The sequence below is a fragment of the Bos mutus genome, unplaced genomic scaffold (assembly GCF_027580195.1).
Source record: "Bos mutus isolate GX-2022 unplaced genomic scaffold, NWIPB_WYAK_1.1 CTG207, whole genome shotgun sequence".
Classification (NCBI taxonomy): Eukaryota; Metazoa; Chordata; class Mammalia; order Artiodactyla; family Bovidae; genus Bos; species Bos mutus.
In genome coordinates this window covers 193,012-216,755 of record NW_027219526.1, presented here as the reverse complement: position 1 = coordinate 216,755, position 23,744 = coordinate 193,012, and the positions used below count along the sequence as shown (strand labels likewise).

Sequence of the window (23,744 nt, the reverse complement as noted above, 5' to 3'; positions counted from 1 at the left end):
GGGTAGCTGCTCCATGGCTGAAACGGCGACGACTGGACGGTGCAGGGAGGTGACCAGATGTGGACCCGTTTGGAAGGTGGGCTAGTGGCTCTTAGGAATTTGGCCAGAGCTGCGTGGGGACCTGCGGTTTTTCTGAGAGAGGAGCTGTTGTAAAGCAACCGGGGTGGTCCGGGGTCTACACTGCTTTTGAGAAGTGCAGCGGACATCTCTGTGGACGGCTGGGCAGCCTGGCCTGTGTGTTGGGCGAGGTGGGGTCAGCAGTGTAAGTGTTTCAGCTTCGAATCGCACACGCACACTGCGAGTTTCTGTGCCACTTCACTTCCTCCACCAGACACCTCGGGGCTCAGGGAGGGGCCTCCGGCCCCCACATTGACCTCCTTCGACAGCAGAGCCCGCCCGGAGTCCACCCTTGTCTGCTGTCCCCTGGGGTGAAGACATAGAGGAGCTGATCACTTTCCAAGAGTGACCGACGCCATCCAGCCACTGCATGGACCCGAGCTGCGCAGCCGGAGGAGAAGGACAAAGACAGCAGAACCCAGAAGCGTCCAGGTGAAGTGCAGATGGCAAAGCCAGAGGGGGAGCCTTAACGCAGCTGGAGGAGAAAAGGACCCCTTACCTCAAAGAGCCAGACAGCGAGAAGAGCACCGAGCTTCCATCAGAAGCTACCAGAGCCAGAGGAAGGGAAAGGAAAACAAAGTCGATTGCTGTCAGCCAGGTCGTCTAAACCCAGCAAAAAGTGTGCTTTGAGACGAGGTCAAAAGAGACACTTCCCAGGGTCCAGCTCCGAGGACATTCGTCACCACCGACCCTCCTTGATGGTAACTGGTGTCCTTCCAGGGGGTCAGGGATCCTCATGGGAAGGAAGAACGTGTGGCAGAAGTGTCTGTCGTCCGCAAACCCGATGGAGAGCGACCCCCACACACAAGAGCGCTCGTGAGGCTTGAGACAGGTCCTGAGACGGAAGCCCCTAAACACAGTTGCCAGGAGTTGCGAGGGGCACAGCGGTGTGCGGGTGGCTGGCCGCCCTGTGCCCTGAGTGGAGCTGCTGCCCGAAGGGACTTCGCGGCTGCGATTGAGTTAAGGGTCTTACAGTGAGGAGATGATCCTGGATTATCTGACTGGGCCCTAATGTCCTTGTCGGGGGGAGATTTGACATGACAGAGGCCCCGTGGGGACTTCAGAAGAGAAAGCCTCCTGAAGACTGCCCTAAACTCTGTCCTTGGGACTTGTTTCAATCAGGCGTGGTTAGATCAAAGGACACAGACCCCAGAGAAAAGAGGCAGGCCCACACGGGGAGGCCAAGAGCAGAGGAGCATTATTAAAGAATCCCACGTGCAGGGCATCTCGAGTGCCCAGCAGCAGCACGCGTCCCCTTTAACAGAGGAAAGGGCAGTGGAAAGCTTTAGAAGCTGGCATGGGGGTGAGTTGGCCAAGGTGCTTGAATAAAGGGAGATTCAGGCCTGGAACGAGACAGAGACCCGCCTGGAGGCCCACTTGCTGGACTGGAGTTTGGAGAAGGCTGCCCGAGGAGGCCCGTCTGTGTCTCAGCTCAGCCCTCTGGGCGCCCTCAGGGCCAGGCTGTGAGACTGACCCTTGTGTGTGTCAGCCCGAAAGAACCAGCTCTCCCTGACCCCGTGCGTGGCCTTCGTGCGCCTGGAGACGTGCAGGATTTCAGTGTATTCGTGTGAGACCAGAGAGTCCTAAAGTCCTTCACTCCTAAGCGGGGGTTTTAGGCGATGCTTGGACAGTGTGATTGTGTGGGAACAGGCCACTCGGGGGGCCCGCTGCTGGTGGGTTGAGCTTGGATTCGTTCCGTCACCAGGGCTGAGGGCCAAGGGCAGCGGGGCTGCGTGGAGCCCTGTCACAGGGTGGGACGGGTGGTGTGGCTGGAAGCTCCCTTCGCAAGTCCGGGGATGCCCACACTGAGACTCCGGTCGTCCCCCAGGTGGCTGGGAGGTCTGGGGGGGAATGCGTTGCCCCCAGACCCAACAGAGACTGAAAGACGCTGGATCTGTGTGTCCCTCCCCGTCCTTGGAGGAGGGCGTTGCCATGGTGAGGCCTCACCTGTGCTTGGAGGAGGGCGCTGCTCTGGTCCTGGGCTCAGGGCCAGGCCTGCCCTGGGCAGCCTGGAGCAGTGGAGCTGTCCCTGGGAGTGGAGCCAGTGGTGGGAGAGGAAATCATGCTGGTTGCTGGCGGCTGAGGCCTCGGCGCTGACGCTGTAGAATTTCGGGTGTGGGGCCCAGCAGCAGGACCACTGCGGCATGGCGTGCTTTTTCCACCTGAAATTTTCCTGGGAAAAGAACAGGCTGAATTAGGCTTCATTCTCCCCTCGATGCCCTTAGGTTGGTTTTTTCCTTTCAGTCTTTTCTCCTTCTTCATTTATTTATTCATTCGTTTTTCTGCTAGGATTCTTGTCCCTGCCTCTGGCTGGCGAGAGGGCCAGGGGCCCTGGAAGCGGCACCAGCAGCCTTTCCGCTTCTTCTTTCTCTTAAACAGAAGTCTGTTTTCCCTCTTAAATGAGCCCGGCCTCTGTCTCAAGCAGCTAAGAACGGTTTGCTTTGATCTGCCCCCATCAATCTCTGACTGTATTGACGATTTTCGCTCATTTCATGTGTTCTTTCCTGGAGAAGGGAACCAGGGTTCTGGCCTGGAGAACCCCCACGGGTCGCAGAGTCGGCCGCATTGAGCGACTTTGTCTCACTTTCCCTGTGTTCTTGGTGCTCTGGCCTCTGGGGCCTTGATCCTGGAGAGGCTACCCCCCAGGACTGCACCCCCTTCCCAGACGGGTCCAGAGCCCTCACCCCAGTGGGCCCTTCACCTGCACTCATGCGGTGCCTCATTGTGCCCCCAGTCGCCCCCAGGCTGGCAGTGGACAGCCAGGGGCTGCCCGCGCTCAGGCCGGCCTGAGCCATTCAAGCCGCCCAGCCCCGAGTTTCCTCCGTGGTCCCGTGCTGCTCGCCTCTCCTTCCTGCAACCCCCTGCGAAGGCGCTGGGCCACGCTTTCTTCGCTTCTGCCTCCTGACCCAAACCTCTACTCTGGACGGGCTGCCCCTTCTCTCAAGCAGTGTGAATAATAAATTCTTCGTCCAGAGGCAGTGTCTCCCTCACTTTACCACATGTGATTAAAACAAACCCTGGGCACAAATATTCGAACAGAGATGTCGTGCTGAGGCTCTGACGGTGGAGGAGGGGGCCTCGGGCTCCAGAATGCTGAGAACAGGGCTCGGTCACTGGGCGGGAACGTGGACCTGCCCACAGCCTGAACACACACAGGGGCTCCTGCTGGACGAGATTGGACCGTGACACCGGAGCAATGGGACTGCGTGGCACTGGGCAGGGAGGGACAGAGGCACCAGGGAAGGTCCACGCAGCAGCCTGGGTTCACACAGGGCCTCAGCCACATGCCCACGAGGCTTTGTAAAATTCGCTAAATGCCATATGTAAAGTAGACAGCCAATGGGAATTTGCTGTATGGCTCAGGAAACTCAAACAGGGGCTCTGTATCAACCCAGAGTGGGTGGGATGGAGAGGGAAATGGGAGGGAGGTTCAAGAGGGAGGGGATCTATGTACACCTATGGCTGATTCATGCTGAGGTTTGACAGAAAACAAAATTCTGTAAAGCAATTATCCTTCAATAAAAAAATTTTTTTAAAACTTGCTAAATGAAGACAACGTGACCATGGTGGTTCGCACACTCTCTCGGGTGCCCCGTCACACTGTCCTCTGGCTGGAGTGGTCCTGGGGGGCACTCTGGGGGTCTGGCCAAGGGGAAATTGGTTGTGGGAACATCAGTTGGGGGTCAGTGGGGAAGCCACTTGCTTGGGAAGTCACGGCCAGACATCCTGGAGTAGAAAACAGCTTCCAGGAACTCCTATCGCAGCTGCCCAGCAGGAAGGCGTGAATCACACCACCTTTGGGAGAGGATTAAACATCAGCTGACTTAACAGGAAATACTGACATCCACAAGATACCGAGGCCCCTGCCTGCCAGCGACAAGGACATAACGTAAGGAGCTCCGTCAGGTCTGCGGGGGCATTTAGATTAGTCACAACCCAAGAAAGGACACAGCCCTGAGGCTTCCCAGCTTACAGATGAGAGAAGTTGACAAAGTTCTCTCCAGGTGTTTCAGCAGTCTTAACTGTTCACATGATACAATCAGTAATGACTCGTCAAGGAAAAGTCTTGTGAAATAGCAGCCACAGGACTCCCCTGGTGGTACAGTGGATAAGGATCCACCTGCCAATGCAGGGATCCGGGTTCGAGCCCTTGTCTGGAAGACGCGCGTGCCTCGGAGCGACTGAAGCCTGTGGGCCGCGACTCCTAACCCAGAGCTCCAGAACTGCTAGAGCCCTACTCCACAACAACTGATCCCCCGCTGTGAGAAGCCACGAGCTGTGGCTAGAGAGTGTCCCCTGCTCCTCAAAACCAGGAAAGCCAGAGCACAGCACAAACACCAGCACAACCAAAAATAAATATGCAAATAAGCCCCCAAAGTGGCCATCACTGTTTTCTGATCAGTTATGCCAGAGGGACGAAATTATCTCTCTCTTTTCTCCCTGGACTATGATACTGTTATAAAGAGAGACAATAAGAAAATGCAGCTGAGGGAATTCCCTGGTGGTCCAGTGGTTAGGATCCAGAGCTTTCACTGCCCAGGGCCTGGGCTCAATCCCTGGTTGGACAACTGAGATCCTGTAAGCTGTCAGTGCAGCCCCAAACACTTTTAAACCGTGGATGAGAGAAGAATCACAGTGGGGTAGCAGGCAGTTATGAGTAACAGTTGTCTTTCTCTAGATTTTGTGATGTTTTGTGCCATTTCTTGATTTTTTTCATGTTTGATTTCTTGTGATTTTTTTCTTCACATTCTAAATAAGTATGTTTCTAATGTTATCAAACTGATTTTGCCTTTTTTGAGTTAGGGTCCCATCGACTTCAGATTACCCCGAACCTGTGCAGGCCCAGCCCCACACTGACCCGGTCACGTGTCGGCCATCTGGCGATAGGCACCGTGCCTCCCGCCCACTGCCCTCTTCCTGGGTCTTGGGCACTTCTCGGCCTCGGTGTGGGCAGTGCTCAAGCAGGATGCAGAGGCCCTCCCCAGAAGGCAGAGGCTGATGACTGGCCGAGAGGGAAACACAGAAGATCGCTCACCACCGAGTGGCTGGAGGGCCAGCCAGGTGAGGGGAGGGTGCAGACGGGGCCCCTCCCAACATTCCCAGGTCCTGTCTCTGCGAGCCCGCCTGCTCGCAAGGCCCCGCTTGTCCGCGCCATCGGCACTGGGGGGCCAGCGAGGGCACCGCAGATGGACGTGAGCAGAGCCGCGGGAGCAGTGCTCCCCCCACTTCCAGAGGAGCCGTCTTCCTGCCCCTGTGGTGCGTGTCTCCGCTCTCGTGCTTCTGGGGGTGACTTTGCGGTTTTCGTGGCCCCGGCCGAGAGCTTGTTGCACCCAGTGACCTGCATGCAGGAGGCCAGACGGGCCCCATTGTGGAGCCCCTGTGCCAGGCGGGCTCCGTCCAGGCCACACGATAGTGCTGCCTGCGGGGTCAGTGTGGCCAAGCCAGCAACAGTGCGCTCGAGTTGGGGAAAACACTATGATCCAGGAAAGTTGAGTCAGAGTTCCTGGAGACCACATAGAGCATGACTTTGAGAATATTGAGAACTGACTGTAACCAACAGAAGAGCCATCTCCAGAATATATAAAGAACTCCTGCAAATCAATAAGAAAAGGAGTCTTAATAGAAAGTGACCAAGACATCTAACCATGCCTCACAGGAAGTGCTGCAGATGGCACAGAAGTCCTATGAGGTGCAGGCCTCCCTTGCCATGCCGCAGGGCAAGAGCCAGAGCCACGTGGACACTCTGCACCCTTGCCAGAAAGGCTGACGCTGTCCAGGCTTGGTAAGGCTCCTGCACTGCTGGTAGGAGTATGAACCTTTATTTTTGTGTGAAGTTTTGGAAAGCTGTTTGGGATTTTCTTCTAGAAGTGAATATGGCATGTTCTACTTCAACAGACAGGTGGGCATGTGTATGTGTGTATCCAAACACGCAGATGAGGATGTTTCCAGAAGTATTTTCCATAACAGCCAAAGTCTGGGGCCAACACTCAAGCTTGCTGGCATGGGTCTGAGTGATAGCACAGAGACGCAGAGCAGACCCCCACATGCCCCCAAGCGTGAGCAGCAACAGAAAGGCCTGCAGTGGGACTCAAGACAAGGCATTGGGAGAGGACGTCCTGGCGGAGCAGAGGATGGGAACCTGCCTGCCAACGCAGGGAACATGGGCTCCATCCCTGGTCTGGGAACCACATGCTCTGGGGCGACTAAGCCGGTGTGCTGCGACTACTGCGGCCCACGCACCTGGAGCCCGTGCTCCGCAGCGAGAGAAGCCACCGCAATGAGGAGCCTGTGCACTGCAACTGGAGAAAGCCTGTGCAGAGCAATGAAGATCCAGTGCGGTCAAAAATAAATAACATAAATAAAATTAGAAAAAGAATTGTTGGGACACCTGGCAGGTCTCTGTATTCTGTCGCTTGCCTAGGTTCCCGCACAAAGCGCCACAAGCTGGCTTAAACAACACTGACTCCCCACTGATTAAACTCTAGCCTCCATGGAATGGTATCTGGGGCTGGGCCCTTGGGGATAGTCAGGGTTGGAGGTCATTAGGGTGGGGCCCCACGACAGGTTGTCCCAGGAGGCCTTACAAATAGCTGAGAAAACAAAAGACACGAAAGGCAAAGGAGAAAAGGAAAGATATACCCATTTGAATGCAGAATTCCAAAGAATAGCAAGGAGAGATAAGAAAGCCTTCCTCAGTGATCATTGCACAGAAACAGAGGAAATCAGTAGAATGGGAAAGACTAGAGATCTCTTCAAGAAAGTTAGAGATACCAAGAGACCATTTCATACAAAGATGGGCTTAATAAAGGACAGAAATGGTATGGACCTAACAGAAGCAGAAGATGTTAAGCAGAGGTGGCAAGAATACACAGAAGAACTGTACAAAAAAGATCTTCACGTCTCAGATAACCACCATGGTGTGATCACTCGCCTAGAGCCAGACATCCTGGAATGTGAAGTCAAGTGGGCCTTAGAAACCATCACTACGAACAAAGCTAGTGGAGGTGATGGAATTCCAGTTGAGCTATTTCAAATCCTGAAAGATGATGCTGTGAAAGTGCTGCACTCAATATGCCAGCAAATTTGGAAAACTCAGCAGTGGCCACAGGACTGGAAGAGGTCAGTTTTCATTCCAATATCAAAGAAAGGCAATGCCAGAGAATGCTCAAAGCACTGCACAATTGCACTCATCTCACACTCTAACAAAGTAATGCTCAAAATTCTCCAAGCCAGGTTTCAACAGTACATGAACAGTGAACTTCCAGATGTTCAAGCTGGTTTTAGAAAAGGCAGAGGAAGCAGAGATCAAATTGCCAACATCTGCTGGATCATCAAAAAACCAAGTATCTGCTTTACTGACTATGCCAAAGCCTTTGACTGTGTGGATCACAACAAACTGTGGAAAATTCTTGAAGAGAAGGGAATACCAGACTTGCCTCCTAAGAAATCTGTATGCAGGTCAAGAAGCAACAGTTAGAACTGGACATGGAACAACAGACTGGTTCCAAATAGGGAAAGAAGTACGTCAAGGTTGTATATTGTCACCTAGCTTATTTAACTTAAATGCAGGGTACATCATGTGAAATGCCAGGCTGGATGAAGCACAAACTGGAATCTAAACTGTCAAGAGAAATATCAATAACCTCAGATGTGCAGATGACACCACTCTTATGGCAGAAAGTGAAGAAGAACTAAAGAGCCTCTTGATGAAAGTGGAAGAGGAGAGTGAAAAAGTTGGCTTAAAACTCAACATTCAGAAAACTAAGATCATGGCATCCGGTCCCATTGCTTCTTGGCAAATAGATGGAGAAACAACGCAAACAGTGGCAGACTTTATTTTTTGGGGCTCCAAAATCACTGCAGATGGTGACTGCAGCCATGAAATTAAAAGAACTTACTCCTTGGAAGAAAAACTATGACCAACCTAGACAGCATATTGAAAAGCAGAGATATTACTTTGCTGACAAAGTTCCATCTAGCCAAAGCTATGATTTTTCCAGTATAGTCATGTATGGATGTGAGAGTTGGACTATAAAGAAAGCTGAGTGCCAAAGAATTGATGCTTTTGAACTGTGGTGTTGGAGAAGACTCTTGAGAGTCCCTTGGACTGCAAGGAGATCCAACCAGTCCATCCTAAAGGAAATCAGTCCTGAATATTCATTGGAAGGACTGATGCTAAAGCTGAAACTCCAATACTTTGGCCACCTGATGAGAAGAACTGACTCATTTGAAAAGACCCTGGTGCTGGGAAAGATTGAAGGCAGGAGGAGAAGGGGACAACAGAGGATGAGATGGTTGGATCGCATCATTGACTCAACAGACATGAGTTTGAGAAAGCTCCGGGAGCTGGTGATGGACAGGGAAGCCTAGAATGCTGCAGTCCATGGGGTCGCAAAGAGTCAGACATGACTGAGCGACTGAACGGACTGAACCACGACAGGATTAGTGTCCCCTCTGCTCCCCAAGTCAGCCAGAAGATGGTGTCTACAGGCCAGACACTCACTCACGTGAACCCACCACGCCAGCTCCCTGATCTCCGAGTTCTAGCCTCTAGAACCAAGACAAATAAGTATCTGTTGCTGAAGCTGCCTGTCCAGAATTTTAAAAGTACCAAAGGTTTAGATTTAAGTTTTGTCTAAGTAGTGAAGTATTTGTTGTTCAGTTGTGTCTGACTCTCTGACTCTTTGCAGCCGCATGGACTGTAGCCCTCAGGCTGCTCTGTTCATGGGATTCTCCAGGCAAGAATACTGGAGTGGGTTGCCATTCCCTTCTCCAGGGGAAACTTCAACTAGAAGCTGCTAATTATTTTGGAAGGTACTCTAAGAAGGTCGTAGGACGGTGTGACAGAAGTGTGTTTGCCATTTTATTTAATATGCTGGATCAGAAAGCAGTTGAAATCTGCAGAAATGGTTGGATGTGAATTTTTCTTTTCAAGATGTTTTCCCTGCTTTCCCCACTTTCTCACAAATAGAAAACCTACCTCCTGAAATTCTGTGTCCTTGGGAGTCAGCTGGTTTGGATTACGGGGGGTGGGCTTCAGTAGAAACCTCTGCTTCTCATAGGTTGAGGGGTGCTGAGGACAGGAGGGGGCAGGCAAGGCTTCAGGTTGTGGGGAGGGGGGAGTCCTGCATGAACTACATGCTTCAGGACGCAGGGGCGGTCTGCGGAGCCCTGGGGCGGGGTGTCCTTGCCTTTGCAACGTCACCACCCAGGGCTTTGCCCCTCTTTGCCCCTTTGGATGTCTGTCCGGGTAGCTCAGTCCTGGCTCCTTCCATCCGTGGCCAGGCACCACTAAGTGGCATTTCCCGGCCCATTTTTCAGTTTGTTGTTGTCTGTCTGCCCCAGAACTCTGCCCAAGGGGGCAGGGATGCCAGCCTGGCGCCCAGTGCTCTAACAGGATAGGAGTGCCCCAGCAACCCAGGAGTGTGCCCCTCTTTGGGCCGGTCCCCGCCCCGCCCCGCCCCTGCCCCGGCCCTGCCCCGCCCCGCCCCCGCCCCTCCCCAGTCTCCTGCCCCGGTAGCCCCTCCCAGCTGGCCCAGCACTCTTCCGGGCATTTCCTCCCTACTGCGCCCTCTCCCGGGACATTGCTCCCCTGGCTGCTTCCGTGCCCGTTTTCCTCCTGCAACCCTTGCTCACCCTGCCAGGCAGGGGTCTGGCTTGATGGAGGGCAGCCAGGCGGGTCCCAGGGAAGCCCCTTGGCCCAAGACGCCCATCTTGGCAACTTGGGTGACAATCCCCCGTCAGGCCCACAGGGGCAGGAACTCTGGAGCGCGGGTGGCCTCTGTGGACACCACCCCGACACATCCCAGAGACAACGCTGGGGGCAGGGTGAGGGCTGGGATTCACTGCCCTAACTGGGAGTGCGGTGGGGGGCTGGTCTCCAGGAGGCCTGGGGTAGGGTCACCTGTTGGGTCGCCCGGATGGAAGGAGGCAAAACCCTTGGGCTCCGCAAGGGGAAGATGAGGAGGGTGCTCCTCCTGCAAGGAGAACACGCGAACGGGCGGGGCAGCAGAGTCCCCTTGGGTTGAAGGCCCTGGCCAGCGCTGGCTGGGAGACCTGTGGTGATAAGGACGGGGGCCGGCGTCCGCGTCTCCGAAGACCCTGCAGACAGAGCCGCCCACGCACAGCTGGTGGGAGCACGCGGGAGGCCGGCCCGCCCAGACCCACGGCCATATCCTCCGCCATGCACACCCAGACTGGGGCCCAGGACCTCACCCTGGGAACAACCCCCCCCGAGACACCAACACCTTCCCCGCCCCTCTGACTCCACATGGGGTCCCTTCCAGGCCCTACTCTGAGTACTTGGGGCTGTGCCGCACGCTTGCCGGGTCGCACGGAACAACGGGCAAGATCCCAGGGCCGGTGGGAGGAGTCCGTCTGCACAGGCACGCGCCTGAGCCCCTCAGGTGCAGACACCTTGCGTCGGTGGTGTGGAGGTCTTGTGCTTGCTTCGTCGGACCACCCGACCCATCCACCCGCCGGCCGGACCCAGGTCGTGAACCGGCTCCCCGGCTCCGCAGGTCGGCCCCGCCTACCCCCCGCCCACCCACAGGGCCCACCCCCGCCCGTCAGGCCCCACCCCAACCGGCCCCTTCCCAGGGCCGGCCCCTTCCAAGGACCCGCCCACCCCGCAGGCTCCCCCACCCCCATCCGGCCCCTTCCCCGGGTCAGCCCCGCTTAGGTCCCGCCCACTCAGCAGGCCCCACCCCGTCCGGCCCCTTCCCCGGGCCGGCCCCGCCCCACGGGTGCGCGCCTGCGCAGTGAGCACGGGCGCAGTCGGAAGCCCGGCGCGGACCGCGGGGACCGCAGGGACCGCGGGGACGGCAGCCCCGGTTGCCCACAGCGCGCAGCCCGCAGTCGTCCGCCGCCGGGGCTCGGGCCGCCCTGGCTGGGGATGGCGGCGGCGGCCGAGCCCGGGGCCCGAGGCTGGCTTGGCGGCGGCTCCCCGCGCCCTGGCAGCCCGACCTCCAGCCCGGAGCTGGGCGCCGGAAGCCGCTCGAGATCGGGGCCGGGGTCCGGGCCGGGGTCGGGGCCGGAGCGGTCGGGCTCCAGGCCCCCAGGGCCCGCCGCGCCGAGTCACAGCTTCAGGAAGGTGACGCTTACCAAGCCCACCTTCTGCCACCTCTGCTCCGATTTCATCTGGGGGCTTGCCGGCATCCTGTGTGACGGTGAGCGCCCGAGACCCCACCGCGGACCCCACCCCCTGCTCTCTGCACTTCCAGCAGGGGCCTCCCCGGGACAGAGCCCCTTGCCCTCGGGGCAGGAGCTTGCCAGGCCCAGACCTCCCTGCGGAGGCTATGAAGACCAGCTCCTCGCGGGGTCTGGGGGCGTCAAGCGGCCGCGGCCCCTCCCCAGGACGATGAGGGAAAGAACCGCTCCCTGGGCGTCCTCACCTGGGTTGGAACCGGGTGAGGGAAGAGCGCGGCAGCCGCGCAGGGCCGGTGCAGTGACTGGGGACGAGGCCAGCCAACCCTGGGCAGGTGCAAGGGCCAGCAGCGTGGCCAAGCAGGTCTGGCCTGGGCCACTGGCTCCCCAGGGCTGCTGCTGGTCTGCTCTCTCCTGGGTGTGTGCTGCTGCCCACAGGGCTGCCCGGGTTCAGACTCCCAGGGAGCTGGGCCAGGCCTGCCACCCCGAGTGTGACGTGCCCCGACAGGGCCCCAGCCCAGCCGCCAAGCGAGCCTGGTCGGGCGGGGAGGCGCTCCGTCCTCCCGGCTCCTGGGCGGCTGACACACGCGTCTCAGCAGGGGACGGGACGGGGCGGGGCGCCTCTGCCCTGCCCAGGGAGACAGGCCCGTGGCTCTGGGGACTGAGGGGCCTGGGGCCTGGTGTGCTGAGGAGGCTAGGCTGGGTCTGGGTGGAGGACCTGCCAGGGAAGTAGCCGGTCCCCCTTAGAGGTAGGACCTCCTGCCAGTGGGTGCTAGGTCTGAGGCGTGAAGGAGCTTACGTAAGGGAAATGGGGGTGATGTGCAGACACTCTCCCCAGCTCCGGAGGGTGAGCTGGTGACCTCGGCACGCAGAGAGGCCTGGCAAGGGTGTGGGAGGAAGAGCACCTTCCCCTGCCAGGGAGCACCCAGGATGTGTGAGGGGCAGGGGCTCTCTCTGTAGGCCAGAGGAGGAAGCTGAGCGCCACCTGTCCAGAGCTGCCGCCTTCCGAGGCTGTGCCAGGCGGGCCCTCACCCTGCTGCATGCCTCCCCAGGAGGGAGGGTGCCCCCTTGCTGCCTCTGTGGGCCTTGTGAGCACAGCTCACGCCCTGGAGCCTCTGGGCCATCTACCTCTCTGGGCAGGGCATCCTGGTCCGTCAGACTAGCTCTGGTCTGGGCAGGCACCTCGTGTGTGGGAGGGGTAATTAGGGGTGTATGCAGTTGTGGGGAGCGAGAGAAGGGTGTCCCTGGAGAAGCTGGTCTAGGGGCAGGCAGAGATGCAGGAGCTGGCCAAGTCCCTGCCTGTCTACCCACTGCCAGTAGAGACTGGAAGGAGCTGGGCCTCTGTGAGTCGGGGGTGGGGGTGGGGGGTGGACAGGGCCCGCTCAGGACACGAGAGCACATGGTCATCCCAGATGGCCAGAGCCACCAGGCTGCTCCTCACTCAGCTCTCGGGGGTGGGGCCGAGGACCAGGCTGTTTCCACGCTCTCTCCCTACCCTGATGGCCAGGGCTTAGGCTCAGGAAGGTCTGGGAAGGTGCGAGGGTGGGCCCACTGTGATAAGCTGTCTGCCCTGGCGTGGCCTCCCTCCCGCATGCCAAGCCCTGGAGTCTCTTGATTCCTGGGCAGGACAGGGGCCAACTCACAGGGCTCTCGTTCCCACAGTTTGCAACTTCATGTCCCATGAGAAGTGCCTGAAGCACGTGAAGACCCCCTGCACGAGCGTGGCTCCCAGCCTGGTCCGCGTGCGTATGGAGCTCAGCAGCCGCACCTTTGGGGGGAGGGCGCAGAGGGTCTGGGGGCCCAGCTCCTGTGGTGGGGGCTGGGCTGGGAGTGCCTCCTCGCACTGCATCCCTGTCCCCAGCCCCTCCCAGGGCAGCAGGGGGCCTCCCTTCCCCAGGGCTCTGACCCTGTCTTCTCCCGGGTTCTTGGTACCCAGCAGCCTGTGGCTGGGCTTCCCTAGGCCTGTACTCCATCCAGCTGGCCCCAAATGTATCAGCAAGGGGAACAGGCCTGGGGGTGGCCAGCACCTGTGCAGCTGGGTCAGGCCTGGGCCAGGCCAGCTGGGCCTGAGCTGCAGAAGGGGCTGTCTGAGGTCACACCCTGGGGCTGCCCCAGTCAGTCCCGCACAAGGAACGGAGGAGTCGGCATGCCGGCTGGTCCCCAGCAGGATCCCCTGGGAGCATAGAGGGGCCCAGAGGCACACACAGCACCCCGTCAGCAGGGCTCGGGAGGACTGAGGGGCCAGGGCTGGTGATGGCAGCTCCCTGGGCAGAGGAAGGGGGGCTTGGGGACCCAGGCTGAGGCCAAGCTCTGTCCCTCCCAGGTCCCGGTGGCCCACTGCTTCGGCCCCCGGGGGCTCTACAAGCGCAGGTTCTGCTCCGTGTGCCGGAAGGGCCTGGAGGCGCCGGGCCTCCGCTGCGAAGGTACCGCCAGCCTCCCGCTTGGCCCCGCTCCAGGGGCCTGGTCTCTGCGGCCCGGGCGGCCCCGCCCCATGCGGTGGGGCCGCAGGTCTGGGGTGGGGGGCGGGGAGGTGGGTGCGGGGCATCGCAGGGCCGCCCCCTGCGTGCAGAGGTGGGCTGGGCGGGAGAGACGCAGAGAAGCTGGTTCCCATCCTGCCGCGGGTGGGGGTTGGGGGGTGGTTCCTGTCTCTCATCACGGGCCCTCAAACATTCAGGAAAGTGAGGTCCGGGGAGGGGCAGACCCCGGCCCGAGCAGGGGGCGGGCAGGGTCGGTGGGCAGCGACCAGAGGCCCCCTAACCCTGCCCGCCCCCCAGTGTGTGAGCTGCACGTTCACCCCGACTGTGTGCCCTTCGCCTGCAGCGACTGCCGCCAGTGCCACCAGGACGGGCACCGCGATCACGTGAGTGCGCGGGGCCTGGGGGAGGCCGGGGAGCGCGGCCTGAGGAGCCGCTGACGGCGCTCTCCGTAGGACGCGCACCTCCACCACTGGCGGGAGGGGACCTTGCCGTCCGGCGCGCGTTGCGAGCTCTGTCGGAAGACTTGCGGCTCCTCGGACGTGCCGGCCGGCGTGCGCTGCGAGTGGTGCGGCATCCAGGTGGGCGCGGGGCGTGGCCTCTGCGGGGCGGGGCTGGCGCGCGGGGGTCTGGGTCTTGGGAACAGCTCGTCTGGATCGCGCTGCCTTCCGGCCTTTGAGGGTACAGGGTAGACTCAGGTCTCTGGTTGGGGGCACTCGGTGTGGGTCCGCCTGGCCTTCTGCGTCGGAGCCCCGCGCTCGAGCCGCACCCGCTTCCCTGCAGGCCCACTCGGTCTGCTCCGCGGCGCTCGCCCCCGAGTGCACTTTCGGGCGCCTGCGCACCCTGGTCTTGCCCCCCGCGTGCGTGCGCCTCCTGTCCCGAAACTTCAGCAAGATGCACTGCTTTCGGATCCCCGAGAGCGCGGCGCCGGAGCCCGGTGAGTGGGGCGGCGGGGAGGGGTGGCCGGCGCGGGGCCGGGCCCTGACTGAGGCCGGCTGTGACCTTCCCGCAGGGGACGGGGAGGACAGCGCCGACGGCAGCGTCCCCGCTGGCCCGGGCCGAGAGGTGGGGACGCCTGAGTCCGGTAAGTGCCCCTTGGCTGCCCCCGCTCCCACATCCCGAGCCCGACTCCCCCGACCGGCCCTCACTCCACGGACTTGCACGCACTCCCCTGCGGCCCAGGCAAGCAGACTCTGAAGATCTTTGACGGCAGCGACGCGATGCAGCGAAACCACTTCCGTGCAGTCACGGTCCCGCGCCTGGCCCGGAGCCAGGAGGTGCTGGTAAGAGGGCGCCCGGCTGTGGGGGACCGCGGGCACCCACAGGCCTGGCCCCAGCAGGCCCTACCTTTGCTCCCCTCTCACAGGAGGCGGCTCTGCGGGCTTACTACATCTCCGAGGACCCTCAGGGCTTCCAGCTGCAGGCACTCCCCACGCCTGTGCAGCTTGGCGACACCGCGGCCGCGGGAAGGGTCTGGAGCGCTGGGCCCGCTGAGGAGGAGGGCGGCAGAGCGGCTCCCGAGGCCTGGGTCCTCCGTGCTCTGCCCCGCACCCAGGAGATCCTGAAGATCTACCCGGCCTGGCTCAAGTGAGACCAGGTCCCAGCAGGGCCGTGGCGGGTAGGGGGGAAGGAGTGCGGGCTTTGCCTCCGCAGCTCCTGAGCGTGTCCCCTGCAGGGTGGGTGTGGCCTACGTGTCCATCCGTGTGACCCCGCAGAGCACTGCCCGCAGCGTGGTGCTGGAGGTCCTCCCGCTGCTCGGACGGCAGGTGTGTGCCCGCCCCGCCCCACCCATGTGCCCTCCCTGCCAAAGTCTTGGGGTGGCAGGGTCCCATCCAGGCCTGATACCCTGAAATGTACCCCCGCAGGCCGAGGGGGCCGAGGGCTTCCAGCTGGTGGAGGTGCTCATGGGCAGCAGACAAGGTGAGGGGGGAGCCTGTAGCCCACGCCCTGACCGCGTCTGCCCAGGGGCTCCAGGACACCTGGGTGTCTGGGGCTAACGGTGGCGTCTCAACCCCGCAGTCCAGCGCACGGTGCTGGCGGACGAGGAGCCCTTGCTTGACCGGCTTCGTGAGATCCGGCAGGTCAGTGGGTGCGGCCACTGGCTCCCGGGGAGCCGCTAGCCTTGGGGCATGGCCTGTCCCTTGTAGAGGGGGAGCCTGCCCTGAGGACACCAAGTCCGCGCTGGCCGGCAGCTGGCCATCCTGGCCCACAGTGCCTCCCCTCCCGACGTCCCCGTGTGTCCCTCCTCTCCTGTCCTCCCCTTTTCTGGGGGCTCTTGGCCCAGGACGTCTCCCCTTTGGCCCCTGTGGGAGAAGTGGGGGGTGTCCCTGGTGCTCCGCTCAGCGTCCCCTCCCTGCAGACGTCCCTGCGGCAGATGAGCCAGACGCGGTTCTACGTGGCTGAGAGCAGAGTGCCGGCCCCGCGCGTCTCTCTGTTTGTGGGCGGTCTGCCGCCAGGCCTGTCCCCCCAGGAGTACCGCAGGTTGCTGGATGAGGCCGTTACCAGCAAAGGTGCGCCTGCCTGGACTGTCTCCCTGGGGGCAGGCCAGGAGCCCTGAGGGGGGCCCTCCTGCTCCCCGCTCCCCCAGTCACGTGCCAGAATGGTTCCTGACAAGAGGATCTCTGTCCTCACGTCTGAGGCCCAGGGCCTGTTACTTCCTCTGGAGGGTTTCTGAGCCTCCTGATCTGGGCCCTGGGGCTGCCCGGTGCTTGAAGTAGGCGGCACTTCTGGGAGAGAGAGCTTCTCTCTGGTCTGGGAGGCTGGGTGGCCACAGGCCCTGGGGGCGGGTCTCCGGCGTCCAGTCACAGTCCCCCCATCTTTGCAGCTGCCCTGGTGACCGTGAGCCACGTGTATTCCGCCCAAGGTGAGCCACCGCAGATGCAGACTGAGGCCAGGTCTGGTCAAGGTCACCCCCAGAGCAGGCGGGGCAGACCCGCCCTCTGGCTGCACCTCGTTGGGGGCCCCCGGGGTAGGGGAACCTTGGTGTTTGTTTCCTGGCTCCCAGCTGTGAGGCTTTTGCTAAAACGTGACTGAGGTGCGGAGAACATTCTCACCACAGCCTGTCTTGCTCGGGTTCCAGCGTTTATCCTGGGAAACTTTAGATCTCCCCAGCAGGACAGTGTCGTGGGGCATGTTTCCCCCCCTGGGGGCCAACAGCAGCTCCCAGCACCCTCCATGGCTCCGTGGGCCCTGAGGTGTGTCTGCCCCACCCCACCTCCAGTAGCCTTGCTCCATCCACCCAGCATCTCCCGTCTCTGAGCCTAGCCATCCTTGAAGGCCTCCCCCAGGGGAAGGAGTCATGTGTGCCTTGGGACAGGCTGGCCCAAAGTAGGCGTGGTCAGAACTGGGGTCACTCCCCCGCAGCTGGGGCCCTGGCCCAAGACACTGTGGGGGCCGGGACCTTCAGACAGGCACCCGAGCTCACCGCCCACCCGCCACAGGTGCCGTGGTGCTGGACGTGGCATGCTTTGCAGAGGCCGAGCGGCTGTACATGCTGATCAGGGACACAGCTGTGCGTGGCCGGCCACTGACTGCCCTGGTGCTCCCGGAGGTGCTGGTGAGTGGCGCCAAGGCGGGCCTGGGGGTGTGGCTCCCATGTGGTTTGTCTTTATCTTGGGCCGTTGGAGCAAAGTCCAGATGTCTGCTGCAAGGCCAGCTCACTCCTCTGGAGGGGCTGAGGTCTGACCTGACCCCGGCTGGCCGGCCCTGCAGGGCGCATGTTCTCAGGCTGTCACGTGTGTGACTGAGCGGGCAGCCCTGGTGCGGTCGTGGGCCCTGGCCCCGCTTGCCCTGCCCTGGAGGCCCCCAGACCCTGCTCGAACCCTGGGCCTCCTCAGTAGGTGGTGCTGTCCTGAAGTCCCAGCAGGGCCCCGGACCCTGCCCTCTGCCCTGTGCCCTGGTCCACCTCTGGTCCTCAGCCCTGCTGGCTGCCAGGGGCACCTCCCATCACCAAGGGTGTCTGTGGCCCCCGACCTAGCTCAGGTCAGGCAGAATTACAGCACAAAGAGTTCAGGCTGTGGCTGGGGGGCCACACCTTTTGGTCTCTGCTGCCCTGGCCAACCGTCCAGACAAGGGCGTGGAGATCGCAGGCCCTCCTGGGGATCCTCCGCCTGCACTGTGGCCAGAGACAGGTGGGTCCTGCTGGCCCTCTCCCCTGGCAGCTGCCTGCCCCGGCGAGCAGGTGAGTGCTGCCTGCAGGCCGCCCTGTCCAGGGGCTCACACGTGCTCTCAGTGCACCCACGGCCTCGAGCCACGGCAGAGCCGAGTGCCCTCACTGCCCACGGTGTCTGTGCTTGTCTGTCCCTCGTCACCCAGCGGCCCCTGTGGCGGGGGCCCCAGCCCCCCACCCCCACCGTGTGGAGACCCCAGCCCCCCTCCCCCACCGTGTGGAGACCCCAGCCCCCCTCCCCCCCGTGTGGAGACCCCAGCCCCCCTCCCCCACCGTGTGGAGACCCCAGCCCCCCTCCCCCACCGTGTGGAGACCCCAGCCCCCCTCCCCCACCGTGTGGAGACCCCAGCCCCCTCCCCACCGTGGAGACCCCAGGCCCCTCCCCCCACCGTGTGGAGACCCCAGGCCCCCCCACCGTGTGGAGACCCCAGCCCCCCTCCCCCACCGTGTGGAGACCCCAGGCCCCCTCCCCCACCGTGTGGAGACCCCAGCCCCCTTCCCCCACCGTGTGGAGACCCCAGGCCCCTCCCCACCGTGTGGAGACCCCAGGCCCCCCCCCACCGTGGAGACCCCAGCCCCCTCCCCACCGTGTGGAGACCCCAGGCCCCTCCCCACCGTGTGGAGACCCCAGCCCCCACCCCCACCGTGTGGAGACCCCAGCACCCCTCCCCACCGTGTGGAGCCCCAGCCCCACCCCCACCGTGTGGAGACCCCAGGCCCCTCCCCACCGTGTGGGAGACCCCAGGCCCCTCCCCACCGTGTGAGACCCCAGGCCCCTCCCCACCGTGTGGAGACCCCAGGCCCCTCCCCACCGTGTGGAGACCCCAGGCCCCTCCCCACCGTGTGGAGACCCCAGCCCCCTCCCCCACCGTGTGGAGACCCCAGGCCCCCTCCCCCACCGTGTGGAGACCCCAGCCCCTCCCCCACCGTGTGGAGCCCCCAGCCCCCCACCCTCACCAGCTGGGGACCCCAGGCCCCCTCCCCCACCGTGTGGAGCCCCCAGCCCCTTCCCCCACCGTGTGGAGACCCTAGTCTCCCCCCCCACCGTGTGGACCCCAGCCCCACCCCCACTGTGTGGAGCCCCTAGTCTCCTCCCCCCCACCGTGTGGAGACCCCAGCCCCCTCCCCACCGTGGAGACCCCAGGCCCTCTCCCCCACCGTGTGGAGACCCCAGCCCCTCCCCACCGTGTGGAGCCCCAGCCCCACCCCCACCAGCTGGGGACCCCAGGCCCCCCCCCCACCGTGTGGAGCCCCAGCCCCCCCCCCACCGTGTGGAGCCCCAGCCCCTCCCCACCGTGTGGAGACCCAGCCCCTCCCCACCGTGTGGGAGACCCCAGGCCCCTCCCCACCGTGTGGAGCCCCAGCCCCTCCCCCACCGTGTGGAGCCCCAGGCCCTCCCCCCACCGTGTGGAGCCCCAGGCCCCCCCCACCGTGTGGAGCCCCAGCCCCTCCCCACTGTGTGGAGCCCCTAGTCTCCCTCCCCACCGTGGGACCCCAGCCCCCACCCCCACTGTGTGGAGCCCCTAGTCTCCCTCCCCCACCGTGTGGACCCCCAGGCCCCTCCCCACCGTGTGGAGACCCCAGCCCCCTCCCCCACCGTGTGGGACCCAGCCCCTCCCCACCGTGTGGGCCCCCCAGCCCCCTCCCCACCGTGTGGACCCCAGCCCCTCCCCCACCGTGTGGAGCCCCAGCCCCCCCCCACCGTGTGGAGCCCAGCCCCTCCCCCACCGTGTGGACCCCAGCCCCCTCCCCACCGTGTGGAGACCCCAGCCCCCTCCCCACCGTGTGGAGCCCCCAGGCCCCCACCCCCACCGTGTGGGAGACCCCAGCCCCTCCCCACCGTGTGGGCCCCTAGTCTCCCACCCTCACCAGCTGGGGACCCCACCCCCTCCCCCACCGTGTGGAGCCCCAGGCCCCCTCCCCCACCGTGTGGAGCCCCAGCCCCCTCCCCCACCGTGTGGAGCCCCTAGTCTCCCTCCCCCACTGTGTGGAGCCCCAGCCCCTCCCCCACCGTGTGGCCCCTAGTCTCCCTCCCCACCGTGTGGACCCCAGCCCCACCCCCACTGTGTGGAGCCCCTAGTCTCCCTCCCCCACTGTGTGGAGCCCCAGCCCCCTCCCCACCGTGTGGAGCCCCAGCCCCTCCCCACCGTGTGGAGACCCCAGGCCCCCCCCCCACGTGTGGAGCCCCAGCCCCTCCCCCACCGTGTGGGCCCCTGTCTCCCTCCCCCACTGTGTGGAGCCCCAGCCCCCTCCCCCACCGTGTGGAGCCCTAGTCTCCCTCCCCACCGTGGGCCCCAGCCCCTCCCCACCGTGTGGAGCCCCAGGCCCCTCCCCCACCGTGTGGAGCCCCAGCCCCCCCCCCACCGTGTGGAGCCCTAGTCTCCCTCCCCACCGTGTGGAGACCCCAGGCCCCTCCCCCACCGTGTGGAGCCCCCAGGCCCCCTCCCCCACCGTGTGGAGCCCTAGTCTCCTCCCCCCACCGTGTGGAGCCCCAGCCCCCCCCACCGTGTGGAGCCCCAGGCCCTCCCCCACCGTGTGGAGCCCCAGCCCCCACCCCCACCAGCTGGGGACCCCAGCCCCCTCCCCACCGTGTGGAGCCCCAGCCCCCTCCCCCACTGTGTGGAGACCCCAGCACCCTCCCCACCGTGTGGGAGCCCCAGCCCCCCTCCCCCACCGTGTGGGAGCCCTAGTCTCCCACCCTCACCAGCTGGGGACCCCAGCCCCACCCCCACTGTGTGGAGCCCCAGCCCCCCCCCCACCGTGTGGACCCCAGCCCCCCCCACCGTGGGAGCCCCAGCCCCCTCCCCACCGTGTGGAGCCCCTAGTCTCCCTCCCCCACCGTGTGGAGCCCCAGCCCCCTCCCCCACCAGCTGGGGACCCGCGCTCTCAAGTGCTGTTTCTGCCCTGTGTGGGGAGGGCCTTCACCTGTCGCTGGGGTGAGGCGTGGGGTGGCCCTTTGTGCCCATGTGCCCCTCCTGACTGCCGGGTGGGTCCTGGTGGGCTTCCTGCCTGGACTCATGGGCCCGTGGGCCAGGCGGGGGTGGGGCCTGAAGACACATCATGGCAGGGGGCGCCATGGCCATCGGTTCAGGGCTGCAGGCACCTTCCCTGCCCGTTGGCCAGTGGTCTGTGGGTGTTCTCTCTACTGCCGGGGGTGGCCGCATGGCCTCCCTCCCAAGGAAGGCTGGCCCCAGACAGGCGTGGGGGGTGGGCTGTGGTTGGGGGAGGCCCGGCTTCCCCCAGGGGCCGTCCCGCAGCCCCTGACACAGCCCGCATCTGTCAGCACACGAAGCTGGCCCCAGACTGCCGCCCCCTGCTCGTGTTTGTGAACCCCAGGAGTGGAGGACTCAAGGGCCGCGACCTGCTCTGCAGTTTCCGGAAGCTGCTCAACCCCCACCAGGTCTTTGAGCTGACCAACGGGGGGCCGCTGCCTGGGTGAGCACACCTGGAGGCGCGGGGCACCCCCCTGCCCCGGGGTGGCCGAGCCCCACTGGTCTGTGGTGGTGGCGGACATGCCCTGTCTCCCTGCCGCCAGGTTCCACGTGTTCTCCCGAGTGCCCTGCTTCCGGGTGCTGGTGTGCGGCGGGGACGGCACTGTGGGCTGGGTACTCGCCGCCCTGGAGGACCTGCGGCACCACCTGGCCTGCCCGGAGCCTGCTGTAGCCATCCTGCCCCTGGGCACAGGTGGGGTCGCTGGCCTGCCGGGGGCGGGGGGCCCGGCGCGCGGGGCCGGTGTGGAGGCAGCCTGTCCTGTGGTTCCCAGGGAACGACCTGGGCCGGGTCCTGCGCTGGGGCGCGGGCTACAGCGGGGAGGACCCGTTCTCCGTGCTGCTGTCAGTGGACGAGGCGGATGCTGTGCTCGTGGACCGCTGGACCATCCTGCTGGACGCTCACGAGTCTGCCTGTGGGGAGGACAGCGAGGCAGACGCAGAGCCCCCCAAGGTACCGGCATGCCCCGGGCGAGGGCGCGGTGCCCTGTGGGAGGCAGTCTGTCCTCATCCGGGCCACGCCCCAGTGTCGCTGCGAGTGCGGTTCCCAGGATGGGCAGCTGAGAGCAGGGTCATGGGTGCTGGACTTGCGGGAAGCTGGGAGCCCCTGGGGGTCGACAGGGGCCAAGGGAGACACGTCCTGGCCCCAGATCGTGCAGATGAGTAACTACTGTGGGATCGGCATCGACGCAGAGCTGAGCCTGGACTTCCACCAGGCGCGGGAGGAGGAGCCCGGCAAGTTCACAAGCAGGTTAGTGCAAGGGCAGCGCGGGCTGCCCGGAACTTCCTGGGGGCTCAGCAGCTATGACCGGGGGCTGGGGCCCCTTGTGACGCTGAGTCCCCTGCCAGGTTCCACAACAAGGGCGTGTATGTGCGGGTCGGGCTGCAGAAGATCAGCCACTCCCGCAGCCTGCACAGGGCCCTGCGGCTCCAGGTGGAGCAGCAGGAGGTGGAGCTGCCCAGCATCGAGGGGCTCATCTTCATCAACATCCCCAGGTGCCCACGCGGCCCCTGCCCTCCTGCCCAACCTCCTTCTGACCTGCATGCCCCCCACACATAGGGCTCCCAGGCTCTGGCCCCCGCCCTCCTGTCCAGCCTCCCTCTGACCTCTGTGCCCCTCCCTCTCGTGCAGCTGGGGCTCAGGGGCCGACCTGTGGGGTTCCGACAGCGACTCGAGGTTCGAGAAGCCGCGCATGGACGACGGGCTGCTGGAGGTGGTGGGGGTGACGGGCGTTGTGCACATGGTGAGTGTGGGGTTGAGACCGGGTCCCGGGGTGTGCACACAGGGAGCGTGGGGACCGGGAGACCGGGGCCTGGGGTGTGCACACAGGGAGCGTGGGGACTGGAGACAGGGTCCCGGGGTGTGTACACGGGGAGCATGGGGGCATGGAGACAGTGGCCCGGGGTGTGCACCCTGGGAGCGTAGGGACCGGGAGACCAGGCCCGGGAGGTGCACACGGGGAGCGTGGGGGCTGGAGACCAGGCCCTCGGTGCCGCCTGCGGCCCGCTGAGCCTGGTCCCCCTCCACCAGGGCCAGGTCCAGAGCGGCCTGCGCTCGGGCATCCGCATTGCCCAGGGGTCCTACTTCCGCGTCACTCTCCTCAAGGCCACGCCCGTGCAGGTGGATGGTGAACCCTGGGTCCAGGCTCCCGGGCACCTGATCATCTCAGCTGCGGGCCCTAAGGTACATCAGGGTGGGTTGGGAACAGGGCTTGTGGCTGGTGGGCAGTCCAGCCATGGCTGGTTCTTCTCTGACCCTGAGAGGTCACGGGGCCGGATAAGGCGGCCAGCCCTTAGCCACCACTCTGTCCCCTTCTGTGAAACTGGCTGAGACGGTGGTGGCAGCTCTGGGACCTGTGGCCAGGTGGCCTGGGTTGTGACAGCCCCTGTGTGCCCTGGGACAGGTCCACATGCTCAGGAAGGCGAAGCAGAAGCCCAGGAAGGCGGGGCCCGCCAAGGATGCACGAGCAGATGGGGCGCCGGCCCCTGAGGGGGACCCCAAGTAGAGGTGTGTCCTGGAGCAGTGGTCAGCGGCGGACAGATGTGCCCACAGCCCTAGCCTCTGGCCTTCCTGTCTCTTCCCCATGCCACGTGGAGACTGCTGGGTGGGTGGTGCGGGGCTCCCTGGGGCCCAAGTCGCTGTCTTGGAGGACACGCACCCCCTGGGGCCCCTCTGCCACCTCTGGGCCCCTGAGCTGGGCAGCACCAGACCTCAGCAGTGACCCGAGACACCCCTGCAGGGCAGCTGGCTCTCTGGGCCTTGGGGGTGCCCAGCGCAGTCACGGGACACCCCAGCCACTGGCTTCCCTGGCCACGTGGTGTCTGGCTGGCCCAGTCTGGAGTTCTGCGGGG

The 23,744-nt window shown here is 63.6% G+C and overlaps 1 protein-coding gene across 3 annotated transcripts; it reads left to right on the top strand.

Annotated features, from left to right (window-relative positions):
• Positions 1–10,880: 10,880 nt before the first annotated feature.
• Positions 10,881–23,733, top strand: DGKQ (diacylglycerol kinase theta). 3 transcript variants are annotated; one of them, XM_070366769.1, is made up of 23 exons: positions 10,881–11,285; positions 12,925–13,004; positions 13,586–13,685; positions 14,037–14,122; positions 14,192–14,317; positions 14,520–14,673; positions 14,749–14,820; positions 14,919–15,019; positions 15,103–15,323; positions 15,412–15,502; positions 15,602–15,656; positions 15,756–15,817; positions 16,096–16,246; positions 16,561–16,599; positions 17,177–17,292; positions 21,188–21,339; positions 21,440–21,588; positions 21,668–21,846; positions 22,043–22,143; positions 22,242–22,388; positions 22,525–22,636; positions 22,999–23,076; positions 23,297–23,733. In XM_070366769.1, exons 1-23 carry the CDS (start codon positions 11,012–11,014, stop codon positions 23,396–23,398), a joined length of 2,748 nt encoding a protein of 915 aa, XP_070222870.1. In that variant the 5' UTR covers positions 10,881–11,011; the 3' UTR covers positions 23,399–23,733. The 3 variants fall into 3 exon arrangements, with proteins under 3 accessions (XP_070222870.1, XP_070222869.1, XP_070222871.1); XM_070366768.1 differs by having other exon boundaries at positions 22,924–23,076; XM_070366770.1 differs by lacking the exon at positions 22,242–22,388 and having other exon boundaries at positions 22,924–23,076.
• Positions 23,734–23,744: the final 11 nt, after the last annotated feature.

Coding starts and splice junctions, on each gene's coding strand:
- DGKQ (XM_070366768.1), top strand. CDS start 11,012: ATGGCGGCGGCGGCCGAGCCCGGGGCCCGAGGCTGGCTTGGCGGCGGC. Junction 21,847..22,042: donor CAGACGCAGAGCCCCCCAAG/GTACCGGCATGC, acceptor TCCTGGCCCCAG/ATCGTGCAGATGAGTAACTA. Junction 22,144..22,241: donor CCCGGCAAGTTCACAAGCAG/GTTAGTGCAAGG, acceptor GTCCCCTGCCAG/GTTCCACAACAAGGGCGTGT.